Here is a 15,070-nt window from a genome sequence, read left to right on the forward strand (position 1 = left end):
TACATAAATTCACATCTGCCCAGCAACATCCGCTCATTGGGTGATAATAATTCCGAAGAGTAATATGTAAAATTAAGCAACTTCAGGGGGAAAGAAAATAAGCAAGACAATGACTTATTATCTCCATGTCAGCTAACCCCGTCGAAGGTTCAGGTTTTTTTGCGCCGTGTCAACTCGTGAAATGCACTGTGAAATATATTCACTTCATAGTAAGAAACAAAATGTAATCTCTAGGTATGCCACCTGCTTGGTGGAAACAGTTATCCATAAATACTACAAATGGCTTAATTTACCATAACACTATGGAGGGCGCGTTTTGGGTGGTAGGCTATTGCTATTGCTATATGTTATGAGAATGAATCAAGTGCGATAGAATATCAATATACATTGGGTACATTGGACATAAACTCTTATCACAGATTTCAAACCATTCCTCATAATTACGCCTCCAATCTTACCAGCTCACTATAGCCATTAACCCCGAACGCGTCGGGTAACCTATGATCCGTTGGCAAATGACCACTCACTTCCCATGCAAAACAATTTTACTGTCCAATGGAAAGACAAACAAACACGGAACTCACCACACGCCTCGAAAATGTTGGAAAATGGTATTCACCAAGCAGAGGTAGTTTCCAAGGAGACGAAAATTACTTGGTTCTTACAGTTGGAGACAACCCATGCTCCTGAAGTTTAACTGAATATGCCACCTTGGAGTGTTTTTGTTGGTGTAGCTTTTTAGTGCAAACACTAGTAGCCTATATTAGTTTTAGAGTTTGACACTGGTTGTAGGCGACGCAGCGCAGGCGTGTGCTGCGCGCACAAAATGTCAACAAAGTGGTTGGAATTTATTGAGACTGAATTGATTTGCCCCCCATAAATTAGGCCACAAGGCCAACTTTGGCTATGCATAAACACTAGATCTCAAGATGTTGAAAAAGAGCAGACACTGGGCTTAGGCAAAACCCAAACAACTCAATCAATGCAGTCGAATCTCATTCATAAAATCCATATATTCCATAGGCGTGCCTTTGTCCATCCCGTGCTACGATTCACTTCAGTGGATTCCGTTAGGCTCATACAGAGTTTCTTCAGTGGATGACGCGGACAATGACACAGAAGTTTCTGTCCATGCCGCGTCACGTTTCGGTTGCAGATTATTTATGGGGTCCGAGGCCCAAGGTGTTTCTATTATTGGATGCACCAATGCACCACGGCGAGAGCATTAGAAACTGATATCATTAATTCGCCAGTGGTTTACAGTGCAGATGAACATTAGCCCAAAGGGCATTTAAAGTTGAAATTCAGTTAGGCTATGGCCATAATGTTCTGTAATATCAAGCCAAGGTCTAAATCGGACTGGACTCAGCAAGACGGCCCCGTCATCAATCAGCAGGGTCTGACGAAAGCACTTTTCACACTCGTCTGCTGCGGTTCAAAGGGACTTGACAAAACTGCTACTGGGGTGATGCAATCTAGCCCACTCACAGAAATGAGTCTATTCAATAATGGCCATAAGTCTTCGATTGTTTTATTTGTGAGGCCGTATGTTTTTTATTATCAATGGCAGAGCAAATGTTCGCACCACACAAGTAGCATACATGAAGCTACTGAGCAAGCTTACAATAAACACAGGAATGATCAGCCGATTACTTGTAGACAGAACAGAAGTGACAAGGGTGAAGGCTGAAAATACCACAACCCTTCGATTCCCGGTTGAAGTTTTAAGTTACCGTTCAAAACAAGACTCGTATCGGACTTTAATGAAGCTTAGGCTGCACAGTTCATTCATCTCTACTGCAATACTGTAGCCGTTATGTAACACTGACTGTCATTGAATGGCCACTTATTCTACCTTAACGCAAAATGTGGGTTGCTTTCACAGTAAATACGATTAGGCCTGTAGTCTACATTTCAGCTTCAGTGAAATGAAATCTCTCATCTTACCGCATCAAAGGAAAGTGAGGCATCGGGTCTGCCGATGTTAAGAGCTGAAAAGAGGGATGAATCTCCATTGGATGTAGCTCGCCACATAGGAAAACCAGTATACTTCATTTTTGTAAACAGTATCAGCACACCTATGCTGAAAGCTTTCTGTTACCGCCTTCTTATGTGAGCTGTTTTCGTCAGATCCCCGATACTTAAATACGCCGAAAAATTGCAGACGGCTGAGGACTCTGGGACCCCGCCGTCTCATTCATAGCCAACCCTGCACAAAACACCTCGACAACAGCGACACTGCTACCTCGGCTACCGTATGCAGTGCACAAGTCACACACGGCAACCTTCCCATTCATTGCAAACTGACAGACGCGTCCATCTCTGTGCTATGCAAACTCCTGCATAGGCCTACCTAAATCTCGCATGCCTCAGGATATGATTTAGCCTAGGCGATCAGAAAACCTATTCACAGATATATAGATAGATAGATAGATAGATACTTTATTGATCCCCACGGGAAATTCAAGAAATTAACAAGCACCTATAGGCTGAATAAAAAATGTATGATATATTGAGATCATTGAGCCCATCCTTCAGAGGAATAAGGCCATATGTTTTTGAAAAAGGGCAAAAACACATGAGTTGTTTATCTCTGGTGCCAGATGTTTGGTTTCAAATTCTGTCTCCTGCAGTGATCTCTTGCAGGTCAGAAAATGTCCTCCTTTTCCAATGAACAGAAATGAAAAATTAGATAACACTAAATTACCTACATGTGGATATACTGTATCTTAAAAGTGTGGCCTCACTGGATCAATTTTGAATGACAGAAAATTATTAAACTTGACCGACATGTATGAACAGATAAATATGTTTTTAAAGTTGTCTTTCACCTGAAGCATTAGAAGTGGTGTGCGACCTTATGAAAAATAACTAATCTTACAGTATTTTGGGACAGAATTCATCCCAATTCAATTCAAAGAACTTTATTTTTCCGTTAGGAACCTACATGTGGAGGAGCAGCAGGGTGTATATAGCAATCTTATAGTCATGTTATAGATATGAAAGGACTATAGGAACACTATAGAGCAGGGATTCTCAAACATTTTGGAAGGACCTCTTGTCAGGGAGAACATTTCCAAGGACCCAATCATTACGCTATGCCATTTCTCTGAAATTTTGGCCAGGTGGGTCACATCACAAGCATCATGCAGTGTCATGGATGGTTTTCATGTTAAATTCATCAACATTTTAATAGTTGTAATCATTTCTTATTATTATGCAACAACACTTAATAGTTTATATTCATTTACAATGTTGCATTTTATGTTAGCGAATGTAGTGTGCTGCCAGTTAAAGAGGTCCTCCCAATTGGGTCTGGAATTTGAACTGCTGTCAGTTATTTCTGACAATTATTAGTCTTGGGAGGGAGTAGCTGCACAGACGGCCCTGTCTCAACTCTCACATATCACATATTAAGTTATAGCAGACACTCCAATGGCAAGGCACATAGCACATTTCATAAACAAGAGAACTCAATCTGCTTTACATTATCAGAAAACAGCAGATAATAATGAAAGCATGAAGGGCAAGTAGAAGGGAAAATATAGAAATTAATAAAAATACCTGTCACAAGACATGAATTACAACATAACAATAACAATGTTCTTATGATGGAAAAAGGATTTTTCATTAAGTTGTGTAGCTACTAATTTTTTATTTTTGAATAATAAAAAAACATGGTCCGAACCTATTATGTCACTTCACAGCTACAGTGAATGCCTTATTGAAGGTCTGAGCCGTAGTGAACTCTCTACCTTGAAGTTCATAGCACATCAATCCTTGAGGTATCTGGGTCACTTGTGATAACGTGACCCCCCCACATGGTTGGGGCCCATTGTGCAACACACCTGTGACTAAAGGTTGACTTCCTTGTTGTAAGGTCCATAGTTTTGTTCTGTGTTACACTAAATGCTACTGTAGCCTTCAGTTCTACAGGGTTTTGTGTTCAAATTCTGTTTGTGGTCTTCATTTTTTCCCACTTTATGAACCTGTTGGTCACCCTGTGCAGCCGGAAGGTGGACATGCCAGAAGGCATGGATGCAGAAAATGCCAGTCTATCGCAGCCCTTCTCTCTTGAGCACTACCATGTCTCAGATGAGTTTGGATTTGTGCTGCCGGAACCTCTGGTAGGTAAAGACATATATGTGTAAAGACTGGATTATGTGCTCAAATTCTGCTGTGCTCATAATAAGATATGAACCATCTGTCCTTTGGTGATATAGTACATAACAAAGTTACATACAGTGATGATTAACTATGATGTAATCTAACTCTATCTGGACATATACCCCTTTAAGAAAAGTTCAGTCCGTTTCCAAAGCCATTTTTAAAACAAATACTGTGGTTGTGTGGTTTGCAGCAATGTACAACTACTTTAGTAGCCTACATTTAACTTGAATGTGGGGAAAAGTTTTTTTTTTCCCTTCAACATTATTTTTGGCATGGTTCTTATGTTTTTTGACAGTGACCTTTATCCACTGCTGCAGCAAAATGATGAGCTTTTGCAGTTAATATAAAACTTTGTCCTGCACTCTTCTGAAAATGCATGTTCACATTTGGTCTAAGAGACACCACTTGTGAGAAATCAATGGGAATTCATTGACTTCAACTTCTTGTGCAATTTGATCTTGATTGCCCAGCTTAGAGAGCTGAGTAGTCGGCTAAGGAATGTTCAACACTTTCTACTGCAGTAATTTATGGGCACATGAGTCATGAGTCAAAAAAAAGAGAGTTCAGTGAATATGCTCATCCTTTGCCTGCAAAGTGTTTGTACAAGATCAATGAGTAGCAAACACAAAAAGTTGAACAGCCTTTACCAGTCATATCAAAATATGATCTCTGCTCTTATTGTGTTTGACTCTGTACATATAGACCAATATTAACATCTTTATCAAAACATATTTTTATTATTGTTTTCTTCCCTTTCCCTTCTTGGCTTTTCCCTCCATTGTCTAAGATTGTTCTTAGACAAAGTCTCCATCTCTGGAATATTTGACAGTGTTTCAAAGGTATTATGTTTATTGTGTTCAGGGGCGTGCAGAGACCTTTGAAGGGCCAGGGGCTCAAATTTTTAAAAAAAGGGCACATGGAACAAATTTTTCAGAAAACGTGTTAAAGGATAATTCCGGTGTGATTTTCACCTAAAGTGTGTTGAAACATGATACAAGATACATGATACTGCGTGCACCTTCTGAGAGTTCACTGAATGTATGACGTCACGGATTGGTGGCCGCAAGGCATTTAAATTAACACAGAAAATTGTTATTTTTGTAAATTTCTAATTTCACAAACTAGACATTTTAGCGAATATTCACGTTGGAACTAGCGGAAGTATTACAAATTTTAAAAAGTAAAAAACGGGTCTTGTCAAAAGGGCACTTGGACATCAAAGGGGCAAAAGGGCAGGTGCTAGAGCCCCTGTAGCCCCCCTTCTCTGCACGTGCCTGATTGTGTTATGTTATGGGTCAGTCAGTTCAAACAGCCTTGACACCATGGTCTCAGATCATTTTTTGCACATTTTTGTCCAGACAGTCCCCCATGTTTTATGATTTTCGTTGTTGAGGTATGCCGTTTCAATTATGGATGGACACACCCCAGAGACACTTTTTAAAATCTCCTCTCCTAACTGACAATCTACATGGTAGTATCATGTGCAGATTGTTAATATCCTATTGGAATTATTGTCCTAATCAGTACCCACCACTAATGCCCTATAGATTGAAACAAACCTGTTTTTTTTGCAATTGAAAAATGCATGTTTTTGTTCTCAAGTGATTTGAAATGTCAAGCACTTACCATTTTAAAGCTTTGGAGAAGTATAGTACATGAGGGAAAGTATATGCGAAGAAATTTGAGATGGTAAGTTCTAACGCTTAACCCATAAGCTTGGCCTAAATAGCATTTTTTCCATAAAAACACCCATTGTTTTTATCCCCTAAGGGCAGCATGAAATACAAACCCATTTTTTCTTTTTGTTTCAATAGTATGACATGATGTAGACAACTTGTCAGTTCCAACTTTTCTCTTATACCATCCTCTCAGGAGTTGAAAGTCATATTGATTTGTTGGAGCTTGTTGTATTGTTGGCAATTATAGGCCATCCTGTAGACAGCCTGTAGACAGCCTGTAGACAGACAACCGGTAAACTTTTCTGTTTTATCCTTAGAACATGTCCGAAAGATTTTTATGTAATACAGCATTATGACATGTATGACGTAATGTGACAATGACCTTTGACCCCATCCTTGTTGAGTGGCGAATAGCTGATGTTCATTCTCACCTCAGTATATTCCTTAAAGTGCACAATGTAGGAATTCCCCTTTTTGCTAGTTTTCAACATATTAGGTGACTATGTAGTGCTAAGGGAGTACCCAATTCATCTAACAGTGACAAAAATTGCATCTGCGATATCAGAGACTCCATTCTCCTTCTTGTAAGTCAGTGTGTCAAAACTAATTTGAATCAAAATTGATCTAATAATGTCCCAAAAGAATGTTATATCATTATATCTTCAGATCAGGTTCTAAGGGTGTTTCTGGAACAACAACTAAAAAACAAAACCTACCATTTTCCTAAGGAAGATCTGCCACCATACTATCAACCTTGGATGGAAATAGCCAGAAATGTGCCAGAGCTCATTGGTTCCCATTCACTACGTGCATGCATTCAGCAGGTAAAAGTATAGTATCTATGTTTTATTTAATGTTAAACAGTTGTGTGGAAAAACATTAACAATGTCAAGGCATTTTAAGAAATTGATACAGTATATATTACACATTGAGATGTATGTCCAAAATAAGTCACTGCATGAGTTTATATATATATTTTTTTTTTTTCTGACTTTTTAATGATTTTTTTCTATATGGACCCAACCCATAGACCTATGTCCTCTGTAGTGGACATAAGTTGTAGATGCGTACCCCTTTACCCCTTTGAGCTATTCTATCAATTCCCGTGGTCTTTTAAAGAGGCCATCTTGGGCTTTCTAATGATATATCATGTGATTGGCTGGGTTGCTGGGAACCTCCTTTTTCTTTTTCAATAAACATCAAAACAAGCATATTTTATGGAAGGAGGAGAGATAAGTCAAATATTGTCTTTTTATTAAGCATTTATATGATGGTGATATATGTTCTTGTTCATGAAAATGCCAGGAATCATATGATTAATTTTGAAAGAAGTGAAGATTTTTTTGGGAAATTTAGGAGATAATTTGTATTAGGATGAATGAGGCGGGGGGTCAGATTTGGAGCTCTCAGGTGATGAGTGAGTGAAACAGAGATGAGGACTATGAACCTGAGCCTCAAGAAGATGGGGAAGAAGAGCAAGACTAAAAAACATAATTATCGCAGATTAAAGAAAAACATGAAAATGAAAGGAACAATCCAGAAAAAAGAAATAAAACTGTCGAAAAAGGCAAATAAAATAGTCTAGAAGAATAAATAGCATTTTTCCTTACATTTGGTTAAGTTTACCATTAATTTAATACCACTACAAGCATAATTTGTTCATTTTTGTCTATTTTTGTGGTTACCGTTTCATACTAAAACGATCCTTTTGTCCACCACAGTGGACATGCTATAAAATTAAAAATAAATTTAGAAAAATATCAATTGTAAGATGTGTTTTTTTAATCCTAAATAGATAGGAAATCACTTGATTTGTCTTGGTTCTCAGGAGGATATAAGTTCAACAGTTCCAAAAATCTAGGCATTGTTATTGTTCTGTATGTTAAGTAGTTTATTGAGCAAATGCACAAGCCATTTGCCATCCAATGAATTAAATATATTGACTAGGAATGTGATAACATATAGTATGTTAGTTTATCATCCTCTCAAATTATGTTTTTTCCCCAGATGCCCCTTTTGGAGACGGACCCTCTGCAGGGCCACCGAGAGCTGCGATTGGCTCATCTGGCTCTAAGTGTCATGACAATGGGCTACGTGTGGCAGGAGGGTGAGAATGAGACAGTAAGGGTAAGACAGATTTTCTTGTGCAAGGTTGTGTATAGACTTAACCTCAGTTACTGTACATGTTACTGTATTTTAAACGTGCATATGACGTTGAGAAAATTGGCCGCAGTGGGAAGTCTCTAGCCTCATTTTCAACAGCGGTTTTTGTAAACTTTTACATGTTGTGTGACCTTGAACCAATGACTGTAAAAACAAACAAACATTGGACAGCATTTGCTCATGACATGCAGGTACACCAAATGTCAAGCCACTGGATGAAACTAAAACATGGCATAGATATAACCAGTTCTGATAGGACCTCCCGAGCTATCTGTTTAGTATGCAGGCTCTGGTTGCAAAAACACTTACTACACAGAGTGACTGACATTATGCTAAAGAATATCCAGATTCGAAATTTGGAACCTTAAATTGTTGCAGAACGTAATCTTTTGTTCTTGTCTGGATAGGTGCTGCCACATACCCTGGCTGTGCCTTACTGGTCTGTATCACAAAAACTAGGGCTGCCTCCCATCCTGACACATGCTGACGCAGTCCTCGTCAACTGGAAAAAGACTGATCCACAGGGGTTAGTGAATTTTCTTCAGCCCTCTCAAAACATCCAGCAAGAGATACTGTCAGGCACCTTTTTCACTCTTGCAGCCACACTGAAAGTTTTACACAAGTTACTACTTGATGGAAAATAAGCACAGCTAAAAAATCGTGGACAAATAATGGTACAAAGAATTTAACCAAAGTTTCCCTCTCTCTTTCATGACACTGATGGATGGCACACCAGAGAGTTCAATATGGAGTAAGTGCTCTTTCCCAATCTGTCCTGTAGGCATTTTTCAATAGTTTTGTGTACCACATCAAAACCACCAGCAGAGGAGGACATTTACTAAGGAGGATTTACTATCACTCTCTTCAGCTGTAACACACATAGACATGTCAGTCTCTAAGATCAGACATATTTCCACTTTACTGTATATTCATCCATTTGCCTCTGATAAAAACACTTAACAGGAACAGGTAGCCAAATTACACGGAATAAGAGATTATTATTATACTTAGAAATAATTAGAAACATGCCACTCTCATACAGCTCTCTAATGCTTAAGGATGACAACAACATTTTGCAGGAACCTGGAGCTGCTTTTTACTCTCCCTGGTGGAAAAAGTGTGCACGGGTTCTTCATGGTCACGTTATTAGTGGAGCTTGCTGCAGTTCCTGGATTAAGGGTGAGAGTTTCTGAGAAACTTTTTAGAACATTTTTACCACATCATGAACACAGTTCCCCAACCTCAGCATGGCTGTCATGGTATTACAGGCAATTCCTCAAGTTATCAATGGCGTACATCAAGATGATGTTACTATGGTAACCAGGGCTCTGGAATCCATTAGTTTGGCCATAGATGGCATGAAGGAGGCTCTCAAATTGATGCATGGTAGGTAAAATAATTATCGCTAATAAATAGCTTTTTATTTAAAGAAAAATATTAATGCATTTGATTTGCTTTAAGACAAAACTCAGTAATTCAAGTGTTAAAAGCAACATCAGGGTGTATCAACTACTAGCGACGTCACAGTATTTATCAAAGTATCAGAGTTAATCAACTTTGTTATGTTTGTTATTTGTGTGTCTGTGTCTCAGTTTACGTGGAACCCTCAGTTTTCTATGGCATCATGAGGATATACCTCTCAGGGTAAGTAATGACAAAATAACTATATCTCTCATGGTAAGCAATGATAACATTACTCCCTCCCTCATCTATGACCCCCAAACTAATAGATAGATACTTTATTGCCACAACAATGTTGGTGGTGTTTTTTTGTTACAGAAGGATTTAGCTCACAACAGTGACAAGAGGGGAAAACGTTTTCATTTCAGTTTAGTTGTGTCCAAGAGTCTTATTGCTGAAGGGTAGAAGCTGCTTTTGAAATGTGTAGTGTTAATGTTAAAACGTGAGCTCACCACCAGGGCCCCCCTGACCCCACAGACAGTGCTTACAATAGTAAGGGCCCCAAACCTCTTACTGTTGAAATGTGAGCTCAGCTGGCCACTCCTGGCCCTGGAACCCTCAGTGCTTACAAAGTTAGAATCCTCACAGTCCTTGGTGTTAAAACATAAGCTGACCACTAGGGCCCGCAGGCCCTTTAGGCTTAAAGTGTGATTTGACCACTAAGGACCTTCAGTACCTACAGTGTAAATCCAAGTTTATGCTATCTTTTCATACATATATGGATATGTCTGTTTCATATGTTGAAATTTACTCAGAGCACAGATGGAGGCTAACGTTGAGTATAAATGAGCCTTACAGGTCCCTGGGCCTCTCCATGCTTAGAAGATGAGCTTACTGCTAGGGCCTCAGGCCCTGTAGTGGTTACAATATGACATGCTTGAATTGACCCCTCAGTGCTCACAGTGTGAGCGGGACATTACAGGATAAAAGACAATTAATATAATTGACATATGTAAGTCGCTTCGGATAAAAACGTCTGCTAAATGAAAACATGTAAATGTGTACGTGCTGCATCTGCGCTGTGAGTTCCTGTCCGTGCCCTGCAGATGGAAAGATAACCCGTCAATGCCAGATGGGCTGGTGTATGAGAGTGTGCAGGTGGAGCCCATGGAGTACTCCGGAGGCAGCGCTGCCCAGAGCAGTCTGCTGCACTGCTTCGACGAGCTGCTCGGGGTCAAACATGAGGCCAGCAGTGGTAAGAGAGATGAAACACACACACACACACACACACACAGAGACACTCACCGGCATCATGTTCTCCACAAAGACAGCAGTCACGATCGCATGAAGAAGGTACCAGTTATGATTTTAAGAATAAACATTATTGTCTACTGCCAACATTTAGGCGACATGCATTAATATATGTAGCCTATGCCGTCTGTGTTTCTGTTTGTCTTCATAGAGTATGTGTGTGTGTGTGTGTGTGTGTGTGTGTGTGTGTGTGTGTGTGTATGTGTGTGCGTGTGCACTATGCATGTGTGTATGTGTGTTTGTGTACAGTATATGTGTGTGTGTGTTTATGTGCTTGCACACAGTACAGTATATGTTACATGTATAATATGTAAATGTATATGTATCTATCCGGTTCTGCTTGTCTTCCATGCAGGGGCCTTTCTGAAACGCATGAGGTCACACTACATGCCCCCAGCCCACGCACGCTTCATCCAGGACATCTCACTGTCCCGACCCTCCCTGCGGGACTTTGTGCTAGAGCGGGCCACTGAGCCTCTGACGGCTGCTTACGAGCACTGCGTGGCCCGGCTCGTGGCGCTGCGGAACTACCACATCAACGTGGTTTCGCGTTTCATCACCGTACCCGCTGCCCGTGCCAAGGTGCAATGCTTTTTAATGTGGCCTGCATGCCCCCGCCTGATTGTCTGTCGTTTTTTGATCCTGATGTTTTTAGGTTTCAGATCTTTCGTAGCACAACTGAGTGAATTGAGCAAGTTTTTTAACAGCTAGGATAAGGTGCTTACATAAACGTCTATGAGGTCTTACAAAAGTTATTAGTACATAGAATCAAAAATGTAAAGCCGTTAAGTGCAAGTGTTTTAACGGTTATATTTTTAACATCATAATGATCCTTTTTATAGTTTTCTTTGTGAATTTAATTGCATGTATATCACCAAAGCTACCAGCTAGAATAATATAAACATCTATAATGTGCTATTTGTGCATCAGGAGCTACGTTTGCGGGGCGACGGTTCTGAGCAGGAGCATCGCACCATCACCCATGCGCCCATCGCCCTGGAGGAAAGGGGCACAGGAGGCTCAGGCATCATGAGCTTCCTCAAGACCATCCGGGACCAGACGCGGGCCAGCACCACCAGCAGAAGTGGCACAGCATAGCCACGCGTCAGCTGGAGCCTCACAGAAGACCACAGCAGAGGCCTCGCTCGACAGCAAGCTGGCCTCTAAACTGTATCTGTGATCTGGAGTCAGTGGTCCATAGTCAGGCATGACATAGCCTGATGCTAACAAGTACATGCCATAAAGCAGACATCTCAACCTGCAAAAAGTCATTTCAGGGAGGTATCACGAAGCGAATGCAATTTTCATATATATATATATATATATATATGTAAGGGATAATGCCCGACGAGGTGTCCATTATCAGAAATAAATGGACGACACGGAGGCGTGAACTGTCCGACGCGAAGCGGAGGACGGTTGCTTCTGCGAAGTCCATTTATTTCTGATAATGGACGCATCGAAGGGCATTATCCCGTTTATACCATGGTCACTTATGAAATAAATAAATATGAAATCAATTATTAATACTAAATGAGTTTTAGAGCTAAAATGGTTAGTTTTTTCAGCTGTTTATTGCAACGCTGTGGAATGTTGATAAGTTGATTGTTGATAATGCTGCCTTGGTTACCAACTAGCGTTTGAGCCAGCACAGTGATTTAGAACTGTCATCAGGCAATTCGAACGGAACGTCTTTTTATAGGTGTAGTATATGTAAGGGATAATGTATAGAACGCCGGTCATTACTGGGAAAATAAGTCCCGACAGGGCAAACCGGGCCCTGACGCGCAGCGGAGGGGTCTTGTTCCGCCCTGAAGGGACTTATTTTCACAGTAATGACCGGCGTTCTATACATTATCCCGCTTATTACACGGCTACTTGCCAAAACGAAATAATAAACTCCCCACGATATGACTTTAGCCTATATAGCCTAGCCTATTTGTTACGTTAATCGTGGCATTTGCTGAGAAACAAATAGTTCGCAACAACACACGCTGCTGAACTTGAATCAAACATTCTTTAGAACACAGCTGATCAACCGTCTGCTTTCACTTTTGAATGAAGTTCCAGTCCTTGCGTAGTGATATGGAAGACGTATCAGAAGCACAAAACCCGTTGCCATTGACAGCGGTAATTATATGTTTGCAGCGGTAATTACATGAATATATTTTACCGTAGAACTTTGGGAAATCCCATTCAAGCCAATGGAGCGTTCTACTTGTCTTGTGAAGAGCCGTGTAACTTTTTAAACGATACCCTTTTTAACCTAGACCATGTATATATATATATATATATATATATATAATAAAATAAATAAATACTAAAAAGTCAGTACACCAAAAAAGTAATTGTGAAAATAAAATATGTAGATCTTGCAGTTTGGTCTTTTCATGTAGCCTTGGCAACTAGCCATATAGTATAGGCCTGAATAATGCACATGAATTGACACTAGTTTTGCAATCATTTAACCCACCATGGGCAATGCTAACACTGTTACAAACAGTGCAGCATGCAAGACTAGGCCTATCATTATTTTTTACTCTTATAAACAAGGGTACACTTTGAAATGGGTCTTACATTTTCCTTTTTGGGGGGCACTGACTCTGCCGTGACTCTCCTGTTCCTAGATACACTGAACTGATTTAGTTCGGGAGAAAATAGATAAAAAGCCCGCCTACACTGAAAACTGATTGGTTGATTTAGCGAAACAGGCCAATCAGGATGTTCTCTGTCTTGGATGCGCTCAGACACACACGCACCACCATAGACATAATATTATCTATGCGCACCACCCCTTTCTCTCTCCCCTGTCGTGTGCGCTACACTCAGATGCACACGCGATTTTAGGTCTCCCTCTCGCGTGCGCGCTCTTCGCTCGCTCTAGATGCCGGGAGATTTTATCTAATTTGCCGGAGTCAGGGAGACGCTATCAATATGCGGGAGACTCCCGGAACTTCCGGGAGACTTGGGATGTCTGCCATAAAGCATACTGCATTTTGTGCCTCATCATAGCTTTTAAAGAAGCCCTATGCAGGTCTGGTTATTCCTTTGCTGTTTCTGGGTTTTCGCCTAATTTGGGCTTGCGTTTTTCACGACATAGCTCCCCCTGCAGCTTCGGTAGCAAGTGACTGCTACGCTAAACCCCCACTAGCTAGCGAGCTAGCCATCAATAAACCAAGCTAAACACATAGGGCTCACAATAAAACGGTTGAGCAAACACATTGTTCAAGACACTATCAAATCACATTACAAAAACGAAGTTCACCCAAGGGTAGGCTACTTACAATTTCAACAGCAAAAAAGCCAAGTCGGAGTCCGTTTTGCAGTCTTCTTAGAAACTACAATCTGACTACATTTTCGAGTATTTCCGCCGAGTTACATCCGGATGTGTTCGGACCGCGACCAGAAAGTTGCATATTAGAGAAGCACTAGGGGGAGACGAAGCACCCACCAAACGACCCAAAAAGTGTTGTAGAACCATCACAACGACTCTCAACCTGCATAATTAAGGTCATTTTTGCTAAAATTGTTGCATAGGGCCTCTTTAATTGCACTAATAGTTATTTAATTAATTAAGTTAATAGTTATAGTTAGGCTATCTATCTATCTATCTATCTATCTATCTATCTATCTCTCCAGTATTATTGCTATATACTGTAATACCGGAATTAGGATTGTTACAAGCATTACTGGTACTAGAGTTAATAATGTTAATGGTTTAATCCTGAATACTTACTTCCATAGAAGTTTTTATTTTTATTTTTATGTGATGTAGAATTCAGTGGTATATGTTATGTTGCAAATGTATTAGTTAGATTCTGACACAATAGGGATAATGTTTGATGAAACAGGTGCATTCCCTTTCAATTACATTGTTCTTCAACCATAATTTGTTACATTATTTAACAGTGTCAGATTACTCTCCTAACCACACATTACTATAATGAAAGCTTGCAGGTTATTCATATTTGAAGCAGACAATTACTTATACAGAAGTACTTATATTAACACTTATATCATACAGTATACATATTGTGGTATATCTAGCAGTTCACTGAGTGAATAAAATAATTGAGCTGTGGAACTTTTTAATAAACTGTATCTGATGTTTACAATGCCAGCTGCAAGTTGTTTCCAGGAAGTTGTAAACTAACTGCTACATAAAGATATGATGAATTTCTATGAAAACATGATGGACAGAATTTTTGCACAGTACCCAGTGGGGGGCACTAAAGCACATAGCATTGCACATAGTCCATCAGCACAGCACTACCTGACTTCAACTACTCTCATCCCCTCATAGCAGATGCTGTTTTAGGCATGCAGGACCACATTGGCAGGCACGG

At 40.0% G+C, this 15,070-nt stretch overlaps 1 protein-coding gene across 1 annotated transcript; it reads left to right on the forward strand.

The window, feature by feature from the left end:
• The first annotated feature begins 3,983 nt into the window (after window positions 1-3,983).
• ido1 (indoleamine 2,3-dioxygenase 1) lies at window positions 3,984-11,822 on the forward strand. Its single transcript, XM_076271377.1, has 11 exons — window positions 3,984-4,127; window positions 6,578-6,673; window positions 7,857-7,976; window positions 8,420-8,538; window positions 8,749-8,763; window positions 9,092-9,191; window positions 9,281-9,398; window positions 9,605-9,656; window positions 10,520-10,668; window positions 11,080-11,306; window positions 11,655-11,822. Exons 1-11 carry the CDS (start codon window positions 3,984-3,986, stop codon window positions 11,820-11,822), a joined length of 1,308 nt encoding a protein of 435 aa, XP_076127492.1.
• Window positions 11,823-15,070: the final 3,248 nt, after the last annotated feature.

Source organism: Alosa pseudoharengus, unplaced genomic scaffold (genome assembly GCF_046254945.1).
Source record: "Alosa pseudoharengus isolate Yale_2024_CS ecotype anadromous, Long Island Sound unplaced genomic scaffold, YU_APseudo_1.1 YU_APseudo_1.1_scf_6, whole genome shotgun sequence".
NCBI lineage: Eukaryota > Metazoa > Chordata > Actinopteri > Clupeiformes > Clupeidae > Alosa > Alosa pseudoharengus.

What these genes read in the sequence shown, in the direction of transcription:
- ido1 (XM_076271377.1), top strand. Translation starts at nt 3,984, where the DNA reads ATGAACCTGTTGGTCACCCTGTGCAGCCGGAAGGTGGACATGCCAGAA. An exon ending in TTGTGCTGCCGGAACCTCTG is followed by an intron (nt 4,128 to 6,577) that starts GTAGGTAAAGAC and finishes CATTTTCCTAAG; the next exon opens with GAAGATCTGCCACCATACTA. An exon ending in GTGAGAATGAGACAGTAAGG is followed by an intron (nt 7,977 to 8,419) that starts GTAAGACAGATT and finishes TTGTCTGGATAG; the next exon opens with GTGCTGCCACATACCCTGGC.